General features: G+C 40.1%; 1 protein-coding gene across 3 annotated transcripts; it reads right to left on the reverse strand.

Annotated features, from left to right (window-relative positions):
• Positions 1 to 2,257: 2,257 nt before the first annotated feature.
• Positions 2,258 to 24,649, reverse strand: ZFX (zinc finger protein X-linked). 3 transcript variants are annotated; one of them, XM_076356061.1, is made up of 8 exons: positions 24,582 to 24,649; positions 18,530 to 18,618; positions 17,504 to 18,070; positions 8,464 to 8,613; positions 8,122 to 8,265; positions 7,895 to 8,029; positions 5,199 to 5,339; positions 2,258 to 3,715 (listed from the first exon to the last, which is right to left on the reverse strand). In XM_076356061.1, the coding sequence occupies exons 2-8, from the start codon at positions 18,588 to 18,590 to the stop codon at positions 2,529 to 2,531; spliced, it is 2,385 nt and encodes a 794-aa protein (XP_076212176.1). In that variant the 5' UTR covers positions 18,591 to 18,618; positions 24,582 to 24,649; the 3' UTR covers positions 2,258 to 2,528. The 3 variants fall into 3 exon arrangements, with proteins under 3 accessions (XP_076212176.1, XP_076212194.1, XP_076212184.1); XM_076356079.1 differs by lacking the exons at positions 17,504 to 18,070; positions 18,530 to 18,618; positions 24,582 to 24,649 and adding an exon at positions 16,316 to 16,482; XM_076356069.1 differs by lacking the exons at positions 7,895 to 8,029; positions 8,122 to 8,265; positions 8,464 to 8,613.
• Positions 24,650 to 24,772: the final 123 nt, after the last annotated feature.

The following is a 24,772-nucleotide window of genomic DNA, read 5'->3' on the forward strand; positions in this document are numbered from 1 at the left end:
GAGGGAAGGACGTATACAATATTTAACAGGGTATTTTCTACAGAACAATAATTTATATTATGTCCTTGTAAAAATCTGTACCTTTTTTAAACATTAAACTGAAACATCCATTTTATAGCATTTGCTAAGCAAATTATTTAAGAATTAAAACTAACCTGTAACTAATGTCAGTACATTAACAATAACTATAATTTCATTTTCTCTTTATACAGACAAATACATTTTACAAAATCCACTTGACCAAACCCTTAATTATTAAAAAAAAAAAAGAAGTTTCAACATTGTGCTTTAAAAAAAAAAGTGTGTATGATTCCAGGCTACGTAAGAGAAGGAAAAATGTGTAAAATTGTGTTCTTTGTCTTTCAGCTTATTTAAAAAAATAAAGTTCAAAATGGCTAAAATCCTCGGCAATGCTATGGGAATTTATGCAGATTCTGTACACTTTTCAGGTTTCCAGTTAGAAAACGCTTGAACGTTAAGGGGGGGGGGGGGGGGAAGTCGCAGGAGGGTACTCTGCAAGACGCGAATGGAAAAATCTCTACCGGGTTTTACTGCATCTGATTTGGCAATCAGTAGGCAACAGACAGACAGCTACGGCCATGTAGGAAATCCACTGACTTCACCGGGGATTTCAACGAAGGCACAGTGCAGCACATCTAGGTATTACACACTAAAGGTTCACGGCCCGTTAGTAGCAATACTATACAAGAGCACGTCAGAGAAGTCTGGGGGCACTGTCAAGCAGGCATCGAAAGAAAAAAAACATTATACAATAAAGGTAGCGACATGGCATTCGACTCTCCTGACCTGGAAATTGAACACAAGTATTTCGGCTTACAGTGAAACAGAGGGGCTGAGCAGCAGGAGCAGGGCTCGCTAACAAAACAAAATACGAAAGGCCTAGAAGATGCACGTCTGAAAGGAAACCTTTGTCCCTTTATCACCCCGAACCTGAAATCATCGCTGAAGTTCCTGTTCGATTTCAACAGGAAGTTTGCCTGCCTGGAAACGAGAGGCAACACCGGGCCAGGCTCTGAACCTTCTCCATTAGTGAATTGCTGGTTACAGACCTATCCTAAGCTGGCAGGCAGCAGGGTCCGAATTCTGCAATCCATCTTCAACCAGCGCTTCGGCGGGAATTTCAGCAAGGGGGGCGGGGCCGGGGCCTAAAATCTGGCACGTAATTGAACGGTTTGGGTTTTTTTGCTCCACGGTCATTGTTAAGGTACGTGACTTCGTGCTTGGTATATTTATGCTGCAATTAGCAAATGATATGGCGCTATGTTATAATAGTCTTCAGGTGGCAAAACTGCATATAATAATTGTCATGTTCTCCCAGCTGTTTATGAACAGATTAAAAGAACTGGGTTAATTCTGGATGCTGTACAATTAATAAACAGCAGCTTAACACAGCCGCTAATGGCTCAGGAAAAACGTTCGATTTAGAAACAGTCCTGTTACGATCGTAAGTTACTTCTCTTCTTAAGGATATCTACATTAAAACACCTCTACTCCTTATGAACGCATCTGCTCCGCTCCGTCCCCCTCTGAAGCTCTCACTGTATCTCGTTTGCAAAATCGAGGCACCTCTTGGTCTTAAATTTTATTCTAAAACAACTCACAATAAAAATGTGACTTGAACCACAAACCGTTCTTTCAAAGAAATACTAATACACACAAAAGCATTAAGTTTGAGGTACGTTTACCGGCACGTACAGACACTTGTGATCTATTAACTCTGCAAATGGAACAACAGTATTTTATGTTTCCAACATCAAGACAGCAGTAAATTGAAAAGCGCCCAACTCATTTTGTAACAGGCAAACCCTTTCAAAGACAAAGCAGCACAGAACAATAAACATACTATTTGAGCATACTTTTAAATTCGCCGAAGAAAGGTAACAAATGCCCCAAACCACTTTTTAAAAAATGTTTCTCTCCGAAACCTGAATTAAAACGCAGAATAGTTTTCCGCAATAAAGTTAGATGTGTAACTCCTCAAATGGAAAATAGTTGACCTGCCACAAAGTCTGTATAGTCAAAACAAGACAGTCAGGTGGGCCCTAGTGACTTTATCTTCAGCATCACAATTCCCCATTTTATACACACCTCTGACAATTTTAGCAAGAGAAATGTCATATTTTTAAAACTCACGACAAAACTGCATTAACATGGACACTGTGAGTATCAACGAGGTCAGTAAGATAAATATACTTAAATAAACTATTACGGTTGAAAAATTCAGTAAGAGACAGGGTTTACTTTATTAAATGCAACTTTATTGTTGCCATCTTTTCTTCATTTATTAAACAAACTGAACAGAATTCAGAACACGCTATTGAACAAAAGGTATAAAAGTCAACTAGAAGCAATAATCCTATTTTTATACAGCAACAAATCAAATGCACAGTATGTTTTTTTTGTTGTTTTTTTTGTGTGTGATCGCAGGTGATTGGCTTTAAAATAAGCTAACTGCCTGAAAGGCAAAATTCCTTTATAATTCCAGCCGTAAGTCTGTGACAGAGACTTTAAGGCAGCCCAACATCTTTATGATGCCGCATAATGTGCTGGTTCTTCTCTGAAGGCCTTCGGAAACCTTTCTTGCAATACTCACAACGGTGAGGGTAGTCTTTTGTATGAATGGAAATAACATGCCGTTTGAAGCCTGAGGCGTCTGTAGTGCTATACTCACAGTACTCACATTGATAAACTTTCCTGCCACTGTGTGTTTTCATGTGTTTTTTCAGCTCGTTTTGTTGCCTAAAGCCCTTTCTACATCTCTTGCACCTGAACGGAAGATCCTTTGTGTGAACTGAGAGTATGTGGCGACTCAGAATGAACGGATCTGCAATCTTAAAGTCACAATGTCTGCATTGGTGCAACTTTTTACCCTTGTGAGCCGCCACGTGTTTTTTCAGTTCCGAAGGCCTATGAAAGCCTTTATCACACATATCACACTTATGAGGATAGTCTTTTGTGTGGACTGAAATTATGTGTCGTTTCAGATCACTCGAGTTTGAGCTCTTATGGTCACAATGCAAACACTGATGTGTTTTACTTTCTTGATGCATAAGCGTATGCTGCTGTAGCTCTTTGGTATCTGAAAAAGTCTGGAAACAAATATCGCACTTGAATGGCGTTTCCTTACTGTGTTTAGTCTTTACGTGAGTTTTCAAGTTAGAAGAGTCGGCAGATCGGTATTCACAATATTGGCACTGGTACGGTTTCTCACCAGTGTGGATTCGCATGTGCTTCTTGAGCTCTGACGGATGGCGAAATCCTTTGCCACACTCCACGCAAATGTGAGGAAAGTTCTTGCTGTGGACAGCTAAAAGGTGATGACTCAGTAATCCTTGTTCTGCTGTCTCATAATCGCAGAATTTGCACTTGTGCGTTTTATTAACTCCTTTGTCCCTGTGCACCATCTTGTGAGTAAATAAAGTTCCTGCGTGAGAGAAGCTTTTCCCACACTCATCGCACTCAATAAGCTTTTCTGTTTTGTTGGTCAGCTTATGACTCTCCAAGTGGTTATGTAAACTTATTTTTTTATTCGTAGTGTAATCACAGTCTGTGCATCTGTATTTTTTCTTAGTAAGAAGGTGCTCCGGGTGGTTTTTCATGTGCCTTTTCAAGAAACCTCTAGATTTAAATTTCTTTCCACAAATCATGCAGGGGTAGACTGTCAACGGATGACCATCGGGGCCAATGATTATTGCTGAAAAACAACAAAAAACTCTTCCTCAATATTATACAGCAATATTACCCTTCGATACATGTCGTATTTCGACCTTAACAATAAGCTGAATTGTTAAGTCAGATCAGTCAGACACATATACTATACTACATAATAAACAAGCTTGTACTGGGTTTGTAGAAGAAATTGAGGGAGTTACTACTTTCATTCATTATTATTATCAGGCGAAAGGAAATACTGTTTTTCGATGCAGACAACCAAAGCATCACCTAGCTGTTCTTCACCCCAAGTAATTCTACTTTGAAGAATTCTGACCGAGTTCACGCATTAAATACAGGCAGAAACCGACGCTGGTGCAAAGAACAGCAGCCAACTTGTTAAACTGAGTATTACATAGTAAGCATAATAGCACATGATTTTCTTTGACTTTCCATGAATCTGTAGATGAAGTTTAATCTGGCAGCGTAATCACCTACCGCTGACTACAATTCTCACGTCCCCAGACTAACACCTCCTTCTTGTGCCATCTGTCACAGTTACAATCTGAAGAGGTATCAAGCGGGAATCAATGAGAACACATTTCACATACGGACACCTCAAAGCTTTGGAACTTATTTGCACTCATCCGTCAGCGTGATTTGTTTACCCTGAATTTGTCTGGGCATGCTAAAAAGCTCTCTTTTCCAAAAATGTTTTGGAAGGAGGACTGACTAGGTAGCTGGAAACAGAAAAAGCAAACCTTAAGATTAAAATTTGCCTGGTTTACTAATTCAGTGCTAGACCAAACAGAAGTCCTACAGTTAAGTCACAATTTGGAAAGAAACTTTTAGTATCATTTAAGGTAAGACTACTAAAGAAAACAGTCATGTGCTTTTTCAACTTCATCAGACCAAATAAATCATCAGACCATAACACAGTAACAGCAGAAACCAAATAATGCCAAAACAGTGCATCTGTTCTTACAGATGCAAGTAAGAACATCGGCGTGAACATCAAGGCAATTGATTTCACATTAGAACAGAAAAGGGTATAGAAGTTACACTACCTACTGTAACATATAATGTTAGATTTTCCAGTTACTTATTGAGCTGATAAAATGAAATGTATTGTTCTGTGTATTTTCAATAAAAACAAAAAGGGGTTTTAAAAAGTACTATTACAGAACACTGTTTACCTAACATCATCTTTAAAAAAGTTACATTAAACATTAAAATTGGTGTGGCAAGTTAAGTATATAGGTTTTTAACCTTTTGCTACGATACTGATTTTTTCTACGTCAGAGGTGGTTTCCTTTAAAACACCCCCACAATCCAAACCAGCTATGTATTTAGAAACTTTAAAATAAAATATGCACTCATTTATGATGTAGAAGTGTTGTCAACAAAATAATTCCCAAAATAATCACTGTTTTTTACAAGACATTGCACACCCTACCAGCACAGTACATCTGTTTATGGGTAAGTGCCTAGAGGAATGAGAGTACCGCCAGCCACCAGATACTCACCCGTTTGATACTGCCTGGACTCAGGTCTCCTTTTTTTCTTTGGTTTTTGCTTAGCCAGTCTCCCAAGTCCAGCTGACTCATCTATGTGCAAAAGAGCACTTGCAGTGCCGTTCCGACTTTCAATGCCATCATTATTATTACCTAACAAGATAAGTTAAAAAGTTACCTACCGTCATCACTCTACAGATTATTCGAGCAACAAACTCTACAATAAAAGAAATTATAAACTATTATCTGGACATTTAATCAAACCATAATAATGTACAGGATGAGCTTCAAAACTTCTCTGTATGTAACTTACGAATTATGTTTGGTATTATGAACCTGGAAGCATTGGCTTTGTTAAACTCCTTTTATAGGAGTACACAATTTACAGGAATTAATTGTTTCCCATTTCACAAAGAGTTCTCCTTTAAATGCAGTATTTTTTGCATTTCTTTCGTTGCTAATTATGCCCAAAATATTTAACATCAGTAAACAATAGCATGTCACAATATTTACTGTGCCCCATTTTCTTCTCAGTCCTGAAATACATTCATGTGTGAGCTCCCATTCATTTCTGGACATCTGAATTCACCTGACTCAAGTTTCTCACACACCAAGTTTCAGAACTGGAACGATCAAAGAATCCTTCTGAACAGCCCATAAACTTGCACACAAAGTACACTACTTACTATTTGCACACCTGATGCTTTAACACTTACAAATTCTTTCTACTGGGAACAAAGAGCGTGCTCAGTATTGTATAATAGAAAGAAGGAAACAATCTTTGCCTCCTAGAGCTTCGTGTTTAATACACAAATGGTATCACTGGATGTAAAACAAACATGAAATTTACAAGTAAATATATCCATATATTTGGGAAGGTATTTATTGGCAATCAGTTTAACATTGGCGATTCAAGAGCATAAGTAAATTTTAATAATAAATTTTGTGGTTAAGTATTTACTTGAATCAATAGAAGGCAACAGTTCCTAGTGAAAGCAAAGCACACAAATAAGACAGGAAGACTGAAGTGGAAGAAAGTGCAAGATGCTCAATAGCTGTTCCCTTTGTAGAGTGCCGAGAACGAATATTCATGATTAATATAAGAAGACTCAGAGCCAGGAACAGGCATGTGCGGAGCCTGAAGATTCTGATCTATATGCTAGCTCAAGTGTTGAACAACAAATGTGACAAGCGACAAACATTGAAAACAAAAACCCATTTCACATCTTACACGTAAAAAGTTTGCAACAGGTGCATGAAGAGTCCTTCTAGAGTACAACACAAAACAGGCCCCAAACATTTTCTAATACTAGAATAAAATTGCAAAAACTTTCTGGAATGTAAAGCACAGCAGGACTGGGCTTTGCTACAATACAGCAACAAAACAAATTTAACATTTTAAGATGCCATTCTTATCAGCTCTTAAACCCTCTTTAAGTGGAGAAGAGTTCTGAGAAGTGCAGATGACAAACCTCTGCCGTTTATCATGCCTTCATACGTCATTATTTCTTCCCTTCCCCGCCACCTCTCACCTTGCATGTTAGGTTGCTTACTGCTGACAATGCAATGACTCCACTGTTTCCCACATTCTTAAATTCTCCTTTCAATTCCATCTCTCTGTTCTTAATACACTGCTCAATTTTCTCCTCCTCCAAAATCACTGAATGTTCAGTCTACAACTGTTGTTTCAAGTTCACTTAATTTCATTTTTAATTCCCACTCAACCTGCCTTCTGTCTTTTCCTCTTCACTGAAACTGTGGTCACCAGCATATGGCTAAAGATGAGGCCCTGGGTGCACTACCATCCATCTCCTAAGCAACTTTTAACACACGCTGCTCCCTGAAATCTTGCCCTTCCTTGACTTAGGTTCGTGATTCCAGCCCCCATCACATTCTCAGCACTGCCCTGCCATTTGTCTGCTGGCACCATCACCGCAATCCACATTAGGCAGACATATAACCTAAGTTTCCTCCTCTATTCCACTATTCTTCTGTGTCGTTTACTCAAAGTACATTTAGAAGGAGAACAGGGCAATACATAAACATTTCTAAGATGAGATTTTGGTCTACCAGCTTCCGTAAGTTTTGGAAATCAGTTTGAGCACCAGTTGGTGCTCAGATACCAACGTTCAAGAAACATGGTTCTGCATGTTGGAAATATTCTCAAGGTTCTGCTACAATTTTAAGATGTCTCCCTCCAGCTTCTTTTTTGTTAATCGATTAGTTATTTCCATTAGTGAAATCACATATTTATATGTTCCTTCTAGAAAGCATTTAAATCAAGCTAGAGGTCAGTGTTGCTTGTCACTGTTAAACTGAATCTTACATATTCCCATCTGCTTTTTTTTTTCCCCCCAAATAAAAATATTCAGTTCTATTCCCAAGCCAGCTCTTACTGTGTCCTAAAACTGTGAAGGACAGATGTACTTGAGATGCAATTTTTCAGTTGAAAGCTCGTGTACCTCCCCTCCTACATCATGAAAATATGAAGGAAAATGCCTGTTAAAATAGGAATAAGAAGCCTGCCTTACAGCTTCTTTCTTCTTCTCTTTTTAAATTTAAGGTTCATTATGCCAAGAAACCATTCTTAAACTAAAACTTTAAAAACAAACACAAAAGCACAAATACTCCACTACCCTCCAAAAAACAATCCTCAGCAATTTGCTATACATGGTATCACCAGGAAGAATTCTTTGAGTATTACCTACCATAAGCTGCTGCCCAAGCTATAGGCATGAAAGTTTTAATTTCAGTGTCATCAATTTGCTGTTCGTGGGCCACTGCTGCATCCTCCTCTCCTACAATCACTTCCATATAAACCTCATCAGCTATTTCTGCAACATCTAAGAGAAAAAGAAGTCAAGAAAAAATTAATAGGAACACTGCACTGTTGAAAGTGAAAATCCCTGTTCCCAAATGAAAGCCACCTACTTACTTAAGTCTTCATCTTCGTGCTGAGAATCATTTACAGTCATGTAAACCATTTTCTCCCTTGGAATACGAATACTGCTATTTTGATCAAGTAATCCAACTGCGTGGTCATTCTCTGGCTCGCTCTCCACAATGTCTACTGTGCCCCCTAATTAGGAACACCAGAGCAAAATATTTTAAATACACTTTGTTCAAATTCTATGCTAAACCGCAGAAAACTCAAAGTTTGTCACTCTTTAACATTAGACCCACAGCTCTTCACAGATGACTTGAGAGAAACCACAGTCTCTAATTATGCAAAATTTCAAATGTCAGACTGGAGTATTCTAAAATGAGCGTATTTTACCTAAATCATCTTCTCCAGGATCTGCTTTGAATATATAGACCTTGATGACTTCCGGACAAATGCCATCCACTTTACAAGAGCCACTTTCTGACTCTGCTTCCATGGTAATTTCAGCAGAACCTTCGTGTTCTATCTTACCAGCATCATCCACTACAAAAACAAGTTATTACAATTATCCAGTCATATACAGACAGACATATATGAAAGACTTTATTACTTTATTCCTCAAATTTGGAAGCAGTTTAAAATTACGTTGTGATAAAGAACCTACCCATACATATTTTTTTCATATCCTTGAAAACAACGACAACAAACACAGAAATACATTCAAGCCACGTCTTCTAGTTAAGGGGGAAGTGTAAGAGTGTTGCAGTAGTATGTCTAGATGCATGAGCACTACACCAGGCAATGCTAATAGGGAAATAGTGATCTGCAGCAAGATGATGGTAGGAAGAAACTGCACGTTAGTACTTACTCTGTGGCATAATTTCACTTATTCTCAGTTTTAATTGCTTTCTCCTTCACAACTAATAAGCTATCGACCGTTTTTTCAAAAGCATTATCTGTTGCTCAACCCTGTCCCTAATGCAAGCCAGTCAGACCTGGTTCCTTACAAAGCGGTGTTATTGATGCTTCTTCAGCTGACTAGAGAGGAAACCTAAATAAAAACTACAGGAAGAAACCCCTCCACTTTTCTCATCCACGCAACAGCTGAGGGATTGAGCACAGTGTCAAAGTGCTGCCCTGACGCTACAGCACTGGTGAACCTATTAAACTGATTGTTCATGATGCCCTTACTGAAAGGGACTTGCACTGGATTTTATGCTGTAGCCCTATATACTCTCCTTACTATCGCCTCAAATTTTGCTCTCTTCCTTTCAGAAGTGCACCGACACCACGCTTCAGTTTGAATTGCTGTAACTTGCCTAAGCCTCCCACATAAACGTGGCTAACAGCCAGCTTTATGAGGAACACATTTCTGATTTTTAAGACATACTCTACGTAGGCACGCACACACTCACACCATCTTACTTTACCAAGCGTGGGTTTTCAAGGAATAAATACTAAATATGCATTCACAAAAATCAAACCCAGCATCTCAAGACCTTCAGAGAATCTCCTGATTTCAGAAGCCTCAGAAGTTTCTCGAGTGTTGAGATTATTTAAGAATTCTTAACATGATGGCATGCTTTTGTAATTTGTGACTGTATTGTCGATAAAGTCACTTCTGGAGGCTGACATAGCTCCCTCAGAGCCATGCGTAACTTCAATTCATGACAACAAGACATGAAATTTATACTAAAGGAAGTGTAAGAACCATCCCATAAATGTTGTACAATTTTTAACTACCATGCCTAGCACATACAAAATACTTAATAAAGTATGCTGATTTCACTGGCACTCTTTAAACTACCCTCATAACTAAATCATAGCTTTAGTACTCAGTAACTGCAACTCTTCAATTTACTTTAAGATCTACTTACAAAAAAAAAAAGCTCAAAACATTATTACTATTCTTTTCCTGCCAAAAAGTCAATAAATTAGCCTTTAAATTAGATAAACTAGCACGTGTTCTGTCTCATATATAACTTTAAATTATGAAGCACTAAAATAAATTAGTCTATCTCTCTCCTCACCAAAAGAGCAGCAGAAAAAACATTACATACTCTTATGGCAAGTTCATGATCAATGGCCACCATACAGAATGTTTCAAGCAGCATGATGTTTAAAAAATGATTTTGTGCCACGGGACAACATAACATCTTGTAACTGAAACCCCAAAGCATTTTAAAAGTAAAAACAGTAAGATGTTCTTTTGAATCATGTTAACAACGTAGCTCCACAGTACGCATACTGTTATTGAGCAGACTTTCATAAATTCTTTGGCATATGCATGAAACACCAAACGTCACTGGAACTCTGACAAAAAGAAAACTCGCTTTCGTTCCTACACTAGATTTATGTAGTTGTTCTCCTTTAACTTGGCTGTTTCCAGTGTCACGCACATGTACTTGGAAGGCTTTCAAATCAGCGTAGACTGATTTTACACTGCTGAAGCCAAAGGGGAAGTCTGCCACCAAGCTCAACTGATGCTGGAACATACTCAAGGAAGGAAAATTATGGCTGAAGCAATCAAAGATAAAACAAACCTACGTGCGCCATGTGAAACAGGCTGGTTTCTTTTAACCAAAACAGAGTTTTTTTACTTCCATACATATATGGAAGTATCCACTGATAACATTCACACAACAGAAGAATTCTAGATCTTAAAAATATGCTCCATTTACTCTTTGAAATAAGTTCTTCAAGGTTCAAAGTCATCTTTTAAACAACATGATTTTAAAAAATCATTGTATAATTTAGAGTTTGTTTATCCACGATTTCCCTCTATATTCAACAGGGTTTTCAAAATGTAACAACTGGTTTAAATATTTTTTTAACAGCACCATTAAACTGTAAGGAAATTGTTGTGTAGGAGTATTAGGCCAACTTTTCTCATCCAAAAGGAAAAAATTTCACTCGACAGGTGGTAATACTTGAAAAAGTGAAGTCCCTGAAGGGCTTGAGAAGTAATAGCAGTTGCAGTATAGTAGCAAACAGATAACAGGAAGAAAAGTAGGATGGAAAGAAAAAGGTAGGAAAAAAGATAAAAATCAGAAGAAGAGACAAACAAGGCAAAAGAGAATGGGTATCTATCACACAAAGCACCATTTCCATGTTATTTTGTCCTATGGCTACACAAGCATTTATCTATACCGATTCATTGATGCTCCGGCAGCATTTATGAAATTTGATTTCTGTTTAACACTTTCCCTATGTTTCTGCATTCTCCATGTATCTCAGTCTCACAATCAAGAAAAAATGATATTCGTAACTACTTGACCGATCAATGTCTGAAGTTGGAACTCTGATGATGTTTGAATTTTTCATTCAAATTCACAGCCCATCAAGCGATCCCACAAATACCGTGCATGACTGATCTTCTCTCACATTGTTCCTCTTTGAAATTACAGAAAAAACCCACCCCAAAAGTACTTAAAAGTATTAGTTAAGCTTTTAAGAGGCCACTTCCTTTCAAGTAGAGATGCTGGGCAGTTACTAAACTAATCACAAGTCACATGCTAGAAGAAAAATCAGACTAGCATATTCCAGTGCTGTCATACCTTGTGCCTCCATTTAATTAGATATTAACTGAACACTAAAAACTTTAAATGTATGATTTTCCCCCCCCCCCCCCTCTACTAGCTGGTAGCTTTACTTCAGTAAACAAGTGGATTCAGACTAATTCTCCAAGTTAAAAAAAAGAGAGAAGAAGTATTAGACACAACATTATTTTACGGAAAGTAAATTGCAAGAATGCATTCTATGGTTAGTTTGCTGACGTTCTTCAGACCTCACTGATTAGAGGAGCCTGCTCATACCATGAGCTGCAAGAAACAACTAAAAAAATGTATGCACTTCTCCAATGTTGCAATAATTGCTTCCATACAAAGATAACGCCTGAATTTTCATTAAAAGCACAAACAGATGAGAAAGGTGTCACACAACATGAAAGACATGCCATATTTAAAGCCGGTCTAGTTATCATTTACTTTACAAGGAAATCAACAAAAAGAGACCAACAGATAAAAAAAAGGAATAGAGAGTAAAGCAAAGAAATAAAAGATGCAGGCAACATTAACAACAGTGTTTGTTTAATACGTGTTCTATCATGATGACAGCGTTTGTCTCCTAGAAAATATTCCATCTAATTAAAAAAATCATATAATGTCATAAACTATAATGTCCAACCAATAATTATCTCCTACATCTTTACCCTCCTATTACAATATGTCCAATGGCATTTTTGGGACAGAAACGAGCTCCTGTGCATTGATAATAAAAACAGTATTTAAAACCCAGCTGAGGCCTGTTTCCCCACATAGGAGCATAAATGCTAGCCCGAGATCCTGCATACTGCATTTGCTTAAATGGTACATCTTTTGTTTAACCATGACACATACACTTTGCCCAATAAGTTGTTTTTAGTTTTTTGTATTTAATATTTAATGGATCAGATTTTGTAGCCTTGCAGTCTTTTACTCCTAACTAGAAAAATGCAAATATCTGTAACTGTCTTTATTTTTTTAATGGTTTCCATAAGCTTTTACATTTATTCTTTCCTACCATTTCTCCTCTATATGGGATTAATGAGGAAAATAAAAGGATTGTAAAAGATAAAATTCACTTAAGGACTAAGAAACCTTCTACCTTTTTCAAGTACACACCGCTCATTGCTAAATAACACACCAAAACAATTCTTAGAAACATTCCAAGCAGAAGTTTGTCTCTACACCAGTTCAACGATCTTAAAATCTGTCTATGGAGCAATTAGACGAGAATCATCTGTTTTGTCAGCCTTTATGTTCCCAAATAATTCTCTTCGTTGCTAAAGAAATGCGTATCATGGGATACTTGCCTGCTTACAAAATAAACAACCCTATTTAACCATTCTTAATGAAAAAGGCCACTGCTAACTATTCTGTTTTCTCTAAAATAGATTAAAAGCATGCTGTATTCCCCAGACAGACTTTGTTCAGTTATCTGTGATAGAAACATTTTACTTGTACTTCACTTGATAGCAGAGAATTCCTAGTCCACTGAAGAAGTTATTTTTACCGTCCAGTTATTTCTTAAATGGCAAAGCAGGTTTCCTAACCTGTGAGAAAATAGAAATGTTCTATTTTGATTTTAATGCCATTGCCATTACACACGAGCAACAGTATACCCTATGCGTCTGAAGCTCCCCTCAGGGCAGCAATCTAGCAGAGAAGAACTTCCTGAGCTCCAAACTGGTATCTAACACTTGTCCTTCTCATCCTGCTCTCCCCAGCACAGAAATCAGACTAAGCTCTGAGGCATCGCTCAGCCGAAGGGAACTCTCATCTCCCTCACCTCTCACGGTGACCTCCTGAGCAGCCTCAGCTGCAACAACTGTTGGTGCCATTCCAGTGGTCAGGCAGAAGCACGGCAGCAAGTAATTCTACCTCACAGAAAGAAAACTATGATTTCCTGCATCTTTAAGAACTTCCAGGGAAAAAGAAGAAGCTGCTTATTTATGCTAAAAAAGCAAATAAAAACATTTTGTTTTCTTGACTAGAAGTCTACTGGATGGCCCTAATGAAGGCATGAACTTTATGGCTTTGTTGATCAGATCCATTGCTTTCAACTGAAACATCCAACAAGGATGAGAAAAGATAGGTTTCACCAAGACCTGTGAAAAGATGCAATCATTATTCTCTCTCTTTGAGTACCCTGGGTTCTGACTGCTGTAATGAAAAGTGTTAATTCAGACACAACAAACAAAAGACATGTCTAACTCAGAGCAAAGTAAGGATATGGATGGACATAACATAGCCCCTGAATTTGCAAACATCATATAACTTCCTAAAACTGCAGCTTAAACTTTGTGAGGCTACCCTTCCCTCTCTCCAGACTCCCCTTGTCAAACCTCCTTTGTGCCTCACCATTTTTACTGCAATTAAATACAAGTATATCAGAGCACAACTTTTCGTCTTACGGAACGAGTTCATGCCAGAGCATGTGTTTACTTTGCCAGATCGAATAAAATCAGACAAGCAAAAATCTTAATTTCCATTTTATGGCCAGGTGTAAGGCAGTACTTTCCTTGGTTAGTAAATGCTGGGGGTTTTTTTTGTTGTTTTGACAAATGCTAGCTAATCTCACCATTACTGTTTCACTTACGGAGAAACGATTTTCCAAGCCTTAAAATTTGCTACCAAATAATTAGTACCAGTGTGAGCCAGAACACAATTTATCCTTTCCTGACCAAACTCATGAACTGGCTTGTCATGGCATATGTGAAAGAAAAACTGATTTACCAAACCTCCTTGAATCCTTTTCAAGCTACTAACTAGTGGCAGTTTGCATTCTTTGTTGAATGAATATCTGATTCTGCTCTGCCGTAAGTGCCTCAAATGCACCATGGACCAAAAATTAAGCTTGAGGGCAAAGACAAGTATCCAAGAAAAAAGGTGAGTAAATCAAAAGGTAAGTGATAATATAAGCTGTGCCAAGAAACATTACCTTGGAAATGAAAAAAACAAAGGCATATGAATGCAGAAGCTAAATTAAATCCAAATGGGAAAAGAAATACTAAAATATTGAGTTTATTGAAATAAAGTCACAAAATGAAACCCACAGAGACTGTACTCTTTGAAAAGACAAACCAGTCTGAAACCAAGAAAGAAGGTAGAAACACAACATTAAAAAAAGTACACATAGATTAGTCATTTCAAAACAGGTATTTTGAGGATAAAGCTAAGAAAATTATCTTAAGAAAATCTATCTAGACTCAGTCCATTAGGAACAAAAATGGAAACACTTAAAGAGAGCCACAAGATAGGAATAAGATAACAAAAGATTTTGCCAATAACTTCCATTGAAGAATACAGACTGAGAAACCTACAACAGGAAGAACACAAAGTGTCATCCCCTGCTTTGCAAGTGACTAGATAAAAGAAGACAAGCAAAAGCATCCTGAAGAACACAGTCTAGCTCCCAGATCTGGGAAGCAGCTACATTTGGCTACTGTAATGGCAGACAAAATTACATTCCAACATCTGCCCCAGCAGTTCAGGGAGGCTTGCCAGAAATCAAGCACAAATTTACAGGTTAGGATGAAAAATCAAGAACTACGCTGCTGTTACTACCTTTCAAAAACCACCTAATACTAAGTTCAACTGAAGAACTGAGATAGTCAACAGATCAATAAACACATACACTGCTGATGAAAAAAAAAAAAGGGGGGGGGGGGGAATTAATTCAAATAATGTTTTCCATACAACGAAGAGACTATTTGGCAAGATAGTCTTTACTTGACGAAAAAGCACTAGACTCTGACTTCACAACCAGAAGAACTTGTTATGCAGGCTTTAAACACAGTAGGTGGTAATAGGGAACTTCCCTTTAAAATGAACCGTAGAACATACTTAACATTTTAAACACAAATAGAAAGGATGCCTGTTTTGTAGCATGACGATTGTTTTAAATGCTGGCTTATTTAAGGTTCTGAATCTAAACAAAGTACATTGCAAGACTATCAAGAGGCGTTTAATATTAAATAGAATATGAAACTGCAGAAATACATGACTGAAAATGGAGAATATCCCAGCACAACTGAACAATTAAATTCCTGTGCTTTCTGCCAGTTGCCACCTGTTGATGACTGGTACATCTAAGAAGACTTCCTAGCTTGGTGGGTGTTTTAGGGATCATGCAATATGACATCAACCAAGACATTCCGTCCTCATTCAGCCACCGGCAATGGTTGAATGGGACCAGTATCTACCCACCCCTCTCACTTGAATTTACACAGACACAGTTTGCAAAGTGTTCCTACAACAGCAGCCCCAGAGACCTCACTCTGCTGCCCATGCTGCAGGATGACAACCTGCAGGGGAAGGGTGAGCAGAGAGACAGGAGCAACAGCATCTTAAAGAGCCACAGTCAGGGATAAGAAACAGGTAAGGATCACCACCAGTCTTTACACAGTCAGGCCTCAATTATCCATAGGTGGATTATCCACTTTGTTGCCTAACTATGCTGCAGGTGCAGAAGCATTTGAGCTGCTTTCATCCGACCTAACTCAAGTCCAGAATCAGAAAGTTGTATCTGTACCATAATGTACAGAGTGCATTTATTAGTTTGGATAAATACTATTTCAGAGAGCAGCATCCCTGATCTATTTCACCTCAGTATGATCTTGCAGCTTAATTTTACAATATTTTGTGTTATCCATATCCATTATCCCATTTCATTGTTTTCCCAGATAATAGAGAATTAACTGTACCTCATATAAACTCAAAACATGGCTGCACAAGGTTACTCAAGGAACTCAAGAGATGATAAATTAAGAAATGCAGTGATCCTAGGTAAGGAGAAGCAACATTAAAATCCGTAAGTACAGAATATAAAATTAAAACAAGTTATTATACATTTCAAAAAAGTGTCCAAAGGAAAAAAAAAAGGAAAAAAAAGGAAAAAAAAGAAAAGAAAAAAGGTAACTGAAGCAGAGCATGAAGTATGCCTCATCAATGGAGTCATTTAATGCTAGACAAAATTGAAGTGCCTGAAATGGCAATTAAACAAACGAGCCTAACAAAGCTTTTCTATTTCTACGACAAACAAATGTTCAGCAGTGACACTCTGATGTTCCTAGGTGCTGCACTAAGTAAGCATTATAATAAGTAACACACTTAGAGTAAGCTCTAGTTCGCACAAATGGATATCCTCAGCAGAAAAAGGATTGATGACATGCTCTGTTTTTCTCCACCCTCTACTTTTAAGTCTTTTGAAATATGATTCAAATGGATTGTGCCACTGTTCCTAAGGGAGATTAAGATATTCGTGGTTGCTTCTCAGCTATGAGCAGCAATAGTTACTCTTTTTGTTAGCAGCATACCTCCGTCTTTTGCTTAACCAAGAGAAGAAAACACATCCTAACAGCAAAGAAAACCATATTGTTGCCTGTATCTAACTATAAATGGGGTGGAGGGGGTGGGGGCTTAGCAAAAAACAAGACAAGGATAACAAATTGTCACTTGGACTTCCAAAAAACATGACTTTTTACTTTCCCTTTTCCATGAAATAATTTTTTTGTTTTCTTAATGTCTTGGCAGTAATCTTAGTAACCTGCACATACAGGTGTCTTCAAACAATGTCACGTTTATTTTCTTTCAGTTCTTACTAAGTATATGGCATTTAGTTTACTGGAATTCTTACTCTTTTGTTCATATGCTATAAAATGCTACAGAAATAATTCATAATCACACATGCATTTGCCAGTATTTCTCCACTAGCGTCACCAGAATTTTTAGCTGGTACGTGTCTCCCATTTGAGTACATTTGTGAGATCTGCATTTCATTAAATAATACAGAAAATCTGGTTTTGGTACTGTCGTAAGCCCTCCCTCAGGTATTTCAAGCACCACCCAAGCCCATATCATAAGAATTTCAATGGCTTTACCCAGACACTTACAGGAAATCATAAGGTAATCTTCACAGTTGCCCTTCTCGTCTTGATGTTCCACAGGGATTCCATTGGCATCGATCACTGCCTCCGATGCACAGTCTGCCACCAAGACTTCTTCAGAAACAACATCTGTTCCCAGAGTATCAGTGACAATATCTGCTTCTTCAACATTATCATGAACTACATGTTCTACATGTCCAACTTCAGGTACATGCATTGACTCACTTGTCAGTACATGTTCTGGTATAGACATTGCTTCTGCTGTTATGTCAGAAGCTAAAACATCATCTGGAACAGTGCAATGAGCCAAAGAAACCTCTTCGGCTACGTCTGTGTCCAGCACTTGTTCAGGAATAATGACAGTTTCAGATACGTCTGGCTCCTCCATGATATCTGGGCACTGAACATCCTCGATAACAACATCCTCAATGACATCTTGGATTACTACAGAATCTGGATCATCAGGAACAAAATTATGCACGGTTATATCTGAGTCGACTACATCTGAAACAAATACTGTTTCCTGTACTTCCACAACAATCTGATCTCCATCCATATGTCCTGCATCAGCTCCTGAAAAATATAATTAAAATAGCAGTTAAGTTGTAAAACTAACTCAGATGAAGTGGTTAATAATTGAAATTATTTCTATTTTACTTCAACTTTTACACTATGCTGCAATTTAGTAAAACAGACATAATAGCCTATAAGCAATTAAGATAGGCAGGTATATGGGGAGCTGATAAAGCAAGTCCTCAGTAGGTGCTAACATAACTAAGATGAACAACATTTTCTCTCTTGGAAAAGGTTACCAATTTTTAGACACTCCCCCAATATCCAAACAACTATTACTTGACAGAACAGTAGCTCATTCATATTGCTCTGAGTAATAAAAACAACTGAAAATCGAAAGCGACTACTCTATACAAAAGCATAGATGCAGCATAGCACTTTCAAGCAAAGACAAAAATCAACAACAGTCAATAACATCTAATGTGAACACTCTTATCTACATGTTATCTCCTGACAGACCTGTTGGATCAAAAAATGCATTTGGCTCATGTGGCTGCAATTCAAGCCCATCTTCATCCATGGCCTTTAACTCTCATCAGTCACAGTGTCTGTAGAAAGTAAAGAAGAAAGGTTATTTAACTTGTATTACGCTATGAAGGTTGCCTCTGCCTGTGCACTGAAAAGCAGAAATTTTGGGCACGTGGAAGTTAACAGGTAACACCTCTTGACTTTAAGATGGACCAGATTTCACTCAGGGTACCTCTTTTTGGGATTCCAGAAATACTACTCTCTAGAACACCAAACACCCAGGGTCTGAGTAAGAGGAGCACGAGCTCCAACACTCCAGGCCCATTTCTCAAAACCCCACAGCTCCACAAACACAGAAGCAGCTGATAAAGGGCTATGAAAATATGATTTCCTTACAATCTTACAAAGAAAAAAAAAATTAAGACAAAGCCTAGACAAGTTCACACTCAAGCCTTTTTGGATGGTGGGGAATACAGCGTTGTCAAATCAATAAAGCTCGATAAGGTAAGTTAAAGGTAGACAGCTAATAATCTGAAATGCACACTGCTTTCGATGTCCCCTGTGTTCATACTCGGGTAGTCAGGAGGAAGTTACTCTTATGTCACTTCAGGAATTGAAATCATCAGTGTAAACTGCTTCCAGAAAATAACACCATATGTTTTCAAACCCCAGATGTGCAAATATTTCAAAAACTCCTGCCCCAAGACAAAGTACCTATTTGCTTTTGTGTTAAAGAATATCACCAGTTCTCAAAAATTACCAAATGTCATATTCTACCAAATTTCTTTGAACAGAATGTCAACATTTCTTCAATGCATAATAACTTAAGATTGCAATCTTCTTAACAAAAGAACCAAAGAAGACCACAAAGTTAAAATACTTACTAAAATGTGAAACTGCAATCTAAATTTTGCTGCTTATATATGTGCATTATAATTAGGATCAGGCAAACCTAGCTGGTTAAAATGTGATCAACATAAACTTGTACTACTCCCTTGCACTTAGTCCAACTTGCACTTCCTAAGTGCAAAACCAGCAAGAGGCAACAGAATGTTGCTACACATTTCTGCTCATGTTTCTGTACAAGTGGAAGATGCCATTCTCCTTCCTCCAAACATTTTTCACAGTGACAGGCAGAAATCTCCCCATTCTTGTGATACTTTCACAACAGACCTAGAGAAGACATTAAGATTCTGCCCAAGGTTTCCATAAGAATCATAACCTTTCTGAATTACGTCAACTAACATTTACATTAAGTAAGTCTTCATGGGGGATACTGCTATAGAAAAGAAAAAATTAACAACTATTCCAAAACACAAACCCACAACCATAACCCGTAGCAAGTATTTTCTAGACTTCACCATTTTTCTAGCTCAACTTTTCTCAACTCTTCGCAGCTAACCACCTAATTTATACATGAGAAAATGTAGTTTTACAAGTTGAGGGAGAAATATAGCCAGAAACTGAACTGGAGGAAAAGCGACGGCAGTCAAATAATTTTCCAAGGGGTCCCATATTTGTGTGATGTTCAGTTGGAAGGCCCCTACATTTTAGACAGCTGCGTTAACAAATCATTGTGGTGTCCAGCTGGACATAAATCACCTCACAATTATTCTGTCAAGCATTTCTGTCAGAAGCACCCACTATTAACCAGAACAGGTCGTCACACAGATGCTTTTCTTCAGAATCAAGAGCAGAAGAAAAGCGTTTCTCAGCCTCAGATACAAGATACAGCTTGACTGATGGCAATCAACTTCTGCCAGGCCACAGAAACAAGGACAGAATAACAAGGTTTCATATAGTCATTTAAGCAGGAATTATCATACCCAAATTGGTTTACTTCCATCTATTCAGTATACACCTAGCCAGTCTATTACAAATGTCTTTCCTATTAATCTTGTCACCTTTTCTGTGTTGTCTTCAGTGTTTAGTTTCCTCTCTTCTGTTGCTGCTTCTCCAACTTCTTGTGTGCCTGTACCTGTATTATGTTCATTACCTCCTCACCCGCTCATTTCATCTCTCCAGGTTATAACTACAGCACACTCCCATCATTCACACAAAGCCATGCTACTCGTCAATTTATAGCAAAGATTGTATCAGCAATTCAGAGATTTTTTTTTTGGAGGAGGCAGGAGGGATTAAGGGTTGGCAGAAATAAATTGCCTCTCTCCTTGGGCAACGCACACATAAGAAGCTAGCACTCGCTGTCCAGTTCTCTGGGAAAAGTCAAGATGCTGTTTCTGCCTGTGCTTTTGAGGATTGTATTATCATACATATTAGCCTCTGATCGGGTGGGACCCAACCAGCTTGAAGTGCCAGTTCACCACCAGCTTCTGGAAGAACTGGCGTTCGTTTTCTCCACTTCCTGCTTTCATCACCCACCTGACCACCACTCCGCCACAAATTCCTACTTATGATTCATGCATGTACTTTCTCTATCCTATCCTCTCTCCAAATTCCTCACTGTCTCTATGAGTGAGGCTCTCCTCCATCGTCCTTCTGTCTATCCTCTTCAACCATGAGACCCAGAGGTTGCCACCACTACTTCCCGGCTTCCAGAACGAGCCTGTTGACACCATCTCTTCACTGCTGCTCTCACTGCTGCCCAGCTTCCAGGTGACAGATGCCAAAACCAACAAGTCTCTGTGGTGTTCATGATGGTGCAGTTTCATAAAGACACTGCCACCAGCAGTGACACAGCCCAGCAGACCTTCAACTGCATACTCTGCGTAACAGTGTGGCCTCTTCTGTATTGGCAAAGTCTTTTCATCTACAGGGGCATAATATGCTGCAAAACAAAGGCTCAGGTTCTACACAAACTGAAGAAGTTTCCTGGGCCCATGGGTTTTCAAGATTGAGTCTTAAAAAGGCGACAGATTTATGCTTTGGTACTTGTTCCAAAGAAGAAAAAAAACCCTACCCTTTCACTGAACGAGTTTCTTCCTAAGTAAGGTTTCCCATAATGCACTTTTGCACCCAGACCCAGCCAACAAATTCATGTACAGAAATTCTTACCCCTGTGCAGGACCATAAAGACTTTAAAAGTATGCCCCACTAGGGCACAGATCCCATCTCCACAGAAATTTGCTGCAGAAAGAGGACCAGAAGAGGATGCAGGCACTTAAAACAGGATTTAACTAAACTATCTAAAATGATAAAGGTGCCTAAATCAAAATCTGCCATCCAAAAAGGTGTCAAGGCATTTGTCCATGGATGGGGAAAAAAAAATCCCCAAAAATTTCCTGAAATCTTTTCAGGGTTTGAGCATTCTAACCAGTAGATGAGGAAATACAATGTTTCTTCCTGTTTGCTCTTCTTCTGAGCAGTGGGCCAGCACAGGGACCCAAGGTTCAGCCACACAAAGGAAGGTATGCTACATGGTTCTGTACCAACCGGCAGCTCCATGATGAAGGGCACTGTTCTGCGACACGAGAAATACCAGAGCTTCTTGTTGCGAACACCACACCGAATACCTTCAAATTCCTTGGGAAGCACCCTAAGTTCTGTGGTACCATAAGGCTAAGAACCAATTCCAGCAGTTCATTTTTCTGCAAGATTTCAAGAAGGGCAGAAAATCCTCTCAGTTCTTTCAAAAAATTCCAGCCAACACTTACCTCAGGAGCAGGTTCTGGCACCGAAGCAGACAGAATCAATTTTCAGTTCCAGCTCGGGAACCTAAACTCTCAAAGAGAAGCAGGTGCCCAACCATTTCCCTACACTTAGTCCTTCTCAACATCTAAATCTATGTGGTTCTTTGTTCAAACCTCAGTAATTCGGGAACTCCTCTTCTACCACTACAATAGAAAAAGCCTAGGCACTTAAAACCAGGTTTTATACCTCTGAAAAGAACTAAACATCTACATCTTTTACTTGGCTTGGGCCTATGTCAGCTTCACATGGATCGAGAATTAATACAACTCTGAAATACACCTAATTCCGTTTGTAAGGTTAGTTCTTACAAATTGTTTTTTATCTATTTATTCAGAGACTTCGCTGGTTTTGGTTTTATGAAAGTCAAGGCAATATTTTCAAGTGGAAGGACAGAAAGAAAATTATATATTAATGGAAGAAATGGTATTAAGCTATTAGCAATTAAAAAACCTCCCAAAATAAAAACGGGTATTTTCCATACATCTGATCTTGAGTACAATCAGTCAAGCGAAGCAACGCAGACATTGCACTAGTCTTGCCACATTACTTGACTCAATAGGCCTAGCAAGGTAATCAAGATGAAATAAATAGACGAGCTGTCACATTTTAAAGAGAAAGCAACTTTAAAAATAGTTCCTTAGAAGAAAGAGCTTTAATATGCCACAGAAACTGTCAGTTTCTCTGCTCTCACCAAAAAAAAGGAAAATGGGAAAAAAGGAAAAAGAGAAAAAGGGGAAACCTCAGAAAAGCCATCCTTATGAAATACATAAGATACTCCTTTGCCTACTCCTAAGGAAAGAACAGTACATCTGTTTATTTGGGGTCAGGGGCATAAACCAAATACCCGTGCAGCAAAACTCTGACCCTTCCCAGAAAAAAAAAGGCAGAATTCCCCACGTCCAAGCCCCAGCCCCTACCTACACTGAGATGACTTAGTGTACAACTATAACAAAGTTCCCATTGCAGCACACCTTGCATGTCCCAATTGGGTTAGAGCCCCGAGCCACCCGAAGCTTCGCTGTGGTTATGAGACGACTGTGAGTTCAGTCTACACTATTGCTGCAGCGTCACAACTCTCCCTACATGACCCACTTATGGAGAATGCGATGTACACACAAGCTCTTAATCACACACACATGAAAGGTAAAAAAATTATACTCCTATAGCACCTAATTCTTATCTTGGAAATAAGCCCCACGATTGTTAGGTGACTAAATGGAAGAATAAAAACAATGTTACAAATGTGACAGTGTAATCATTTAGCTGTTTATTTCTTGATGCATCTCCCTCAGTTTTGGCAGAATCAGTACTGCTGTTTTCATTGCAATTTCATAAAAAATCTCAAGTCTTTTCCTCTTTGTTGTAGTTCAGCGGTGTGCGTATTTGCAGAAACAGGTTAAAAAAAATGGGGTTTCTCCAGATTTCGTAGGGATGTTGTGCGTCAGATGACACCTAAGCTAATTCTTAACGAAAGCTAAATTAGGGAAATAACCAGTCCCGGGCGCTCCTTTGAAACTACTTTCCGCTCAGCTGGGGGCCTCTGCAGGAGAGGGTATAGCCAGAGGGGAGGAGAAGCCAGCACCAAGGCGGGGGGGCCCAAGGGGGTTGGGGGGCCCCGCACCTCCACACCCGTCTCCTCGCGGGGCGGCTGGGCGAAGGAGGCTGAGGACGAACCTCCCACCGCTGCCCAGCCAGCGATGCCCAAATTCCCGGCCGGCGGGAGGAGAGGAGATCGCGGGGCTGACGTGCCGGGCGCCGCGGCAGGAGGGGACACGGCTGGCAGCCCTGGCGCGGCCGCACAGGAAGCCGCCATGGGCCGGAAAGCGCCGAGCTCCCCTGCGACTCGCTGGCTGGCAGGCGCCGAGGAAGGAGAGGCGGGGGAGAGGGGGGGGGAGAAGCGGGGGTGGGGAGGCTACGGGCTCTCCCTCTCCGGAGCCTGCGGCCCGGCGCTGCGATGAGCGGGGCCAGGGGCTCCCCCCTCCGGCCCGGCCCGGCCTGCGCGGAGACACGGGCTATGGCGAACGATTAATTCAAGATGGCGCCCGGCGCCCTCCGCCTCCCCCCCCCCGCGCGCCGCCATTTTGTCTCCTCCTCCAGACACTCTCCGAACCCCCCTCGGCCGGGCCCGGGGCCTGGCACCGACCTCGCCCGCCTCCCCCCGGGCCCGCAACCACCCCCCTCCGCTTCCGCTCCCCTCAAGCCGCCGCCCCCGCTGCCCAGGGCCGCACCGGGCGTGCGGAACCCGCCGGCCTGGGCCCTGCGGCCCGCTCTTTTGCCGGAGCCCTGGCGCGGCCTAGCTGCGGCCTCCTCGGGGCCTGCGCTGCGGCCTGGTGCGGGCAGGGGAAGGCCCGGGCCGGGCCGGGCGGCGGGGCCCAGCCCCGGGGCTGCTTACCGTGCGGGTGGCGGGCGGCGGCGCTCGCCTCGGCGCGGCCTCTCTCAGCGCGACTGGGCCGAGCGCGGCGGCGGCGGCGGCGGCTGCGGCGGGGCGGGCGGGCGGGAGGGGAGGGAGGGGCCGAGCTCGGAGCTGAGTGGAAGCGGCCAAGCTCCCCGGGCCGGGCCCGCCGTCAGCACGTCACGTCACTG

This window comes from Aptenodytes patagonicus, chromosome 1 (assembly GCF_965638725.1).
Source record: "Aptenodytes patagonicus chromosome 1, bAptPat1.pri.cur, whole genome shotgun sequence".
NCBI lineage: Eukaryota > Metazoa > Chordata > Aves > Sphenisciformes > Spheniscidae > Aptenodytes > Aptenodytes patagonicus.

Bases quoted from the DNA above. Each gene is read 5' to 3' on its own strand.
- ZFX (XM_076356061.1), bottom strand. From the start codon at position 18,590: ATGGATGAAGATGGGCTTGAATTGCAGCCACATGAGCCAAATGCATTT. The intron at 8,266-8,463 runs GTAAAATACGCT...GTTCCTAATTAG, and splicing joins TCCTGGAGAAGATGATTTAG to GGGGCACAGTAGACATTGTG. The intron at 5,340-7,894 runs GTAGGTAATACT...TTATCTTGTTAG, and splicing joins AGCTTGGGCAGCAGCTTATG to GTAATAATAATGATGGCATT.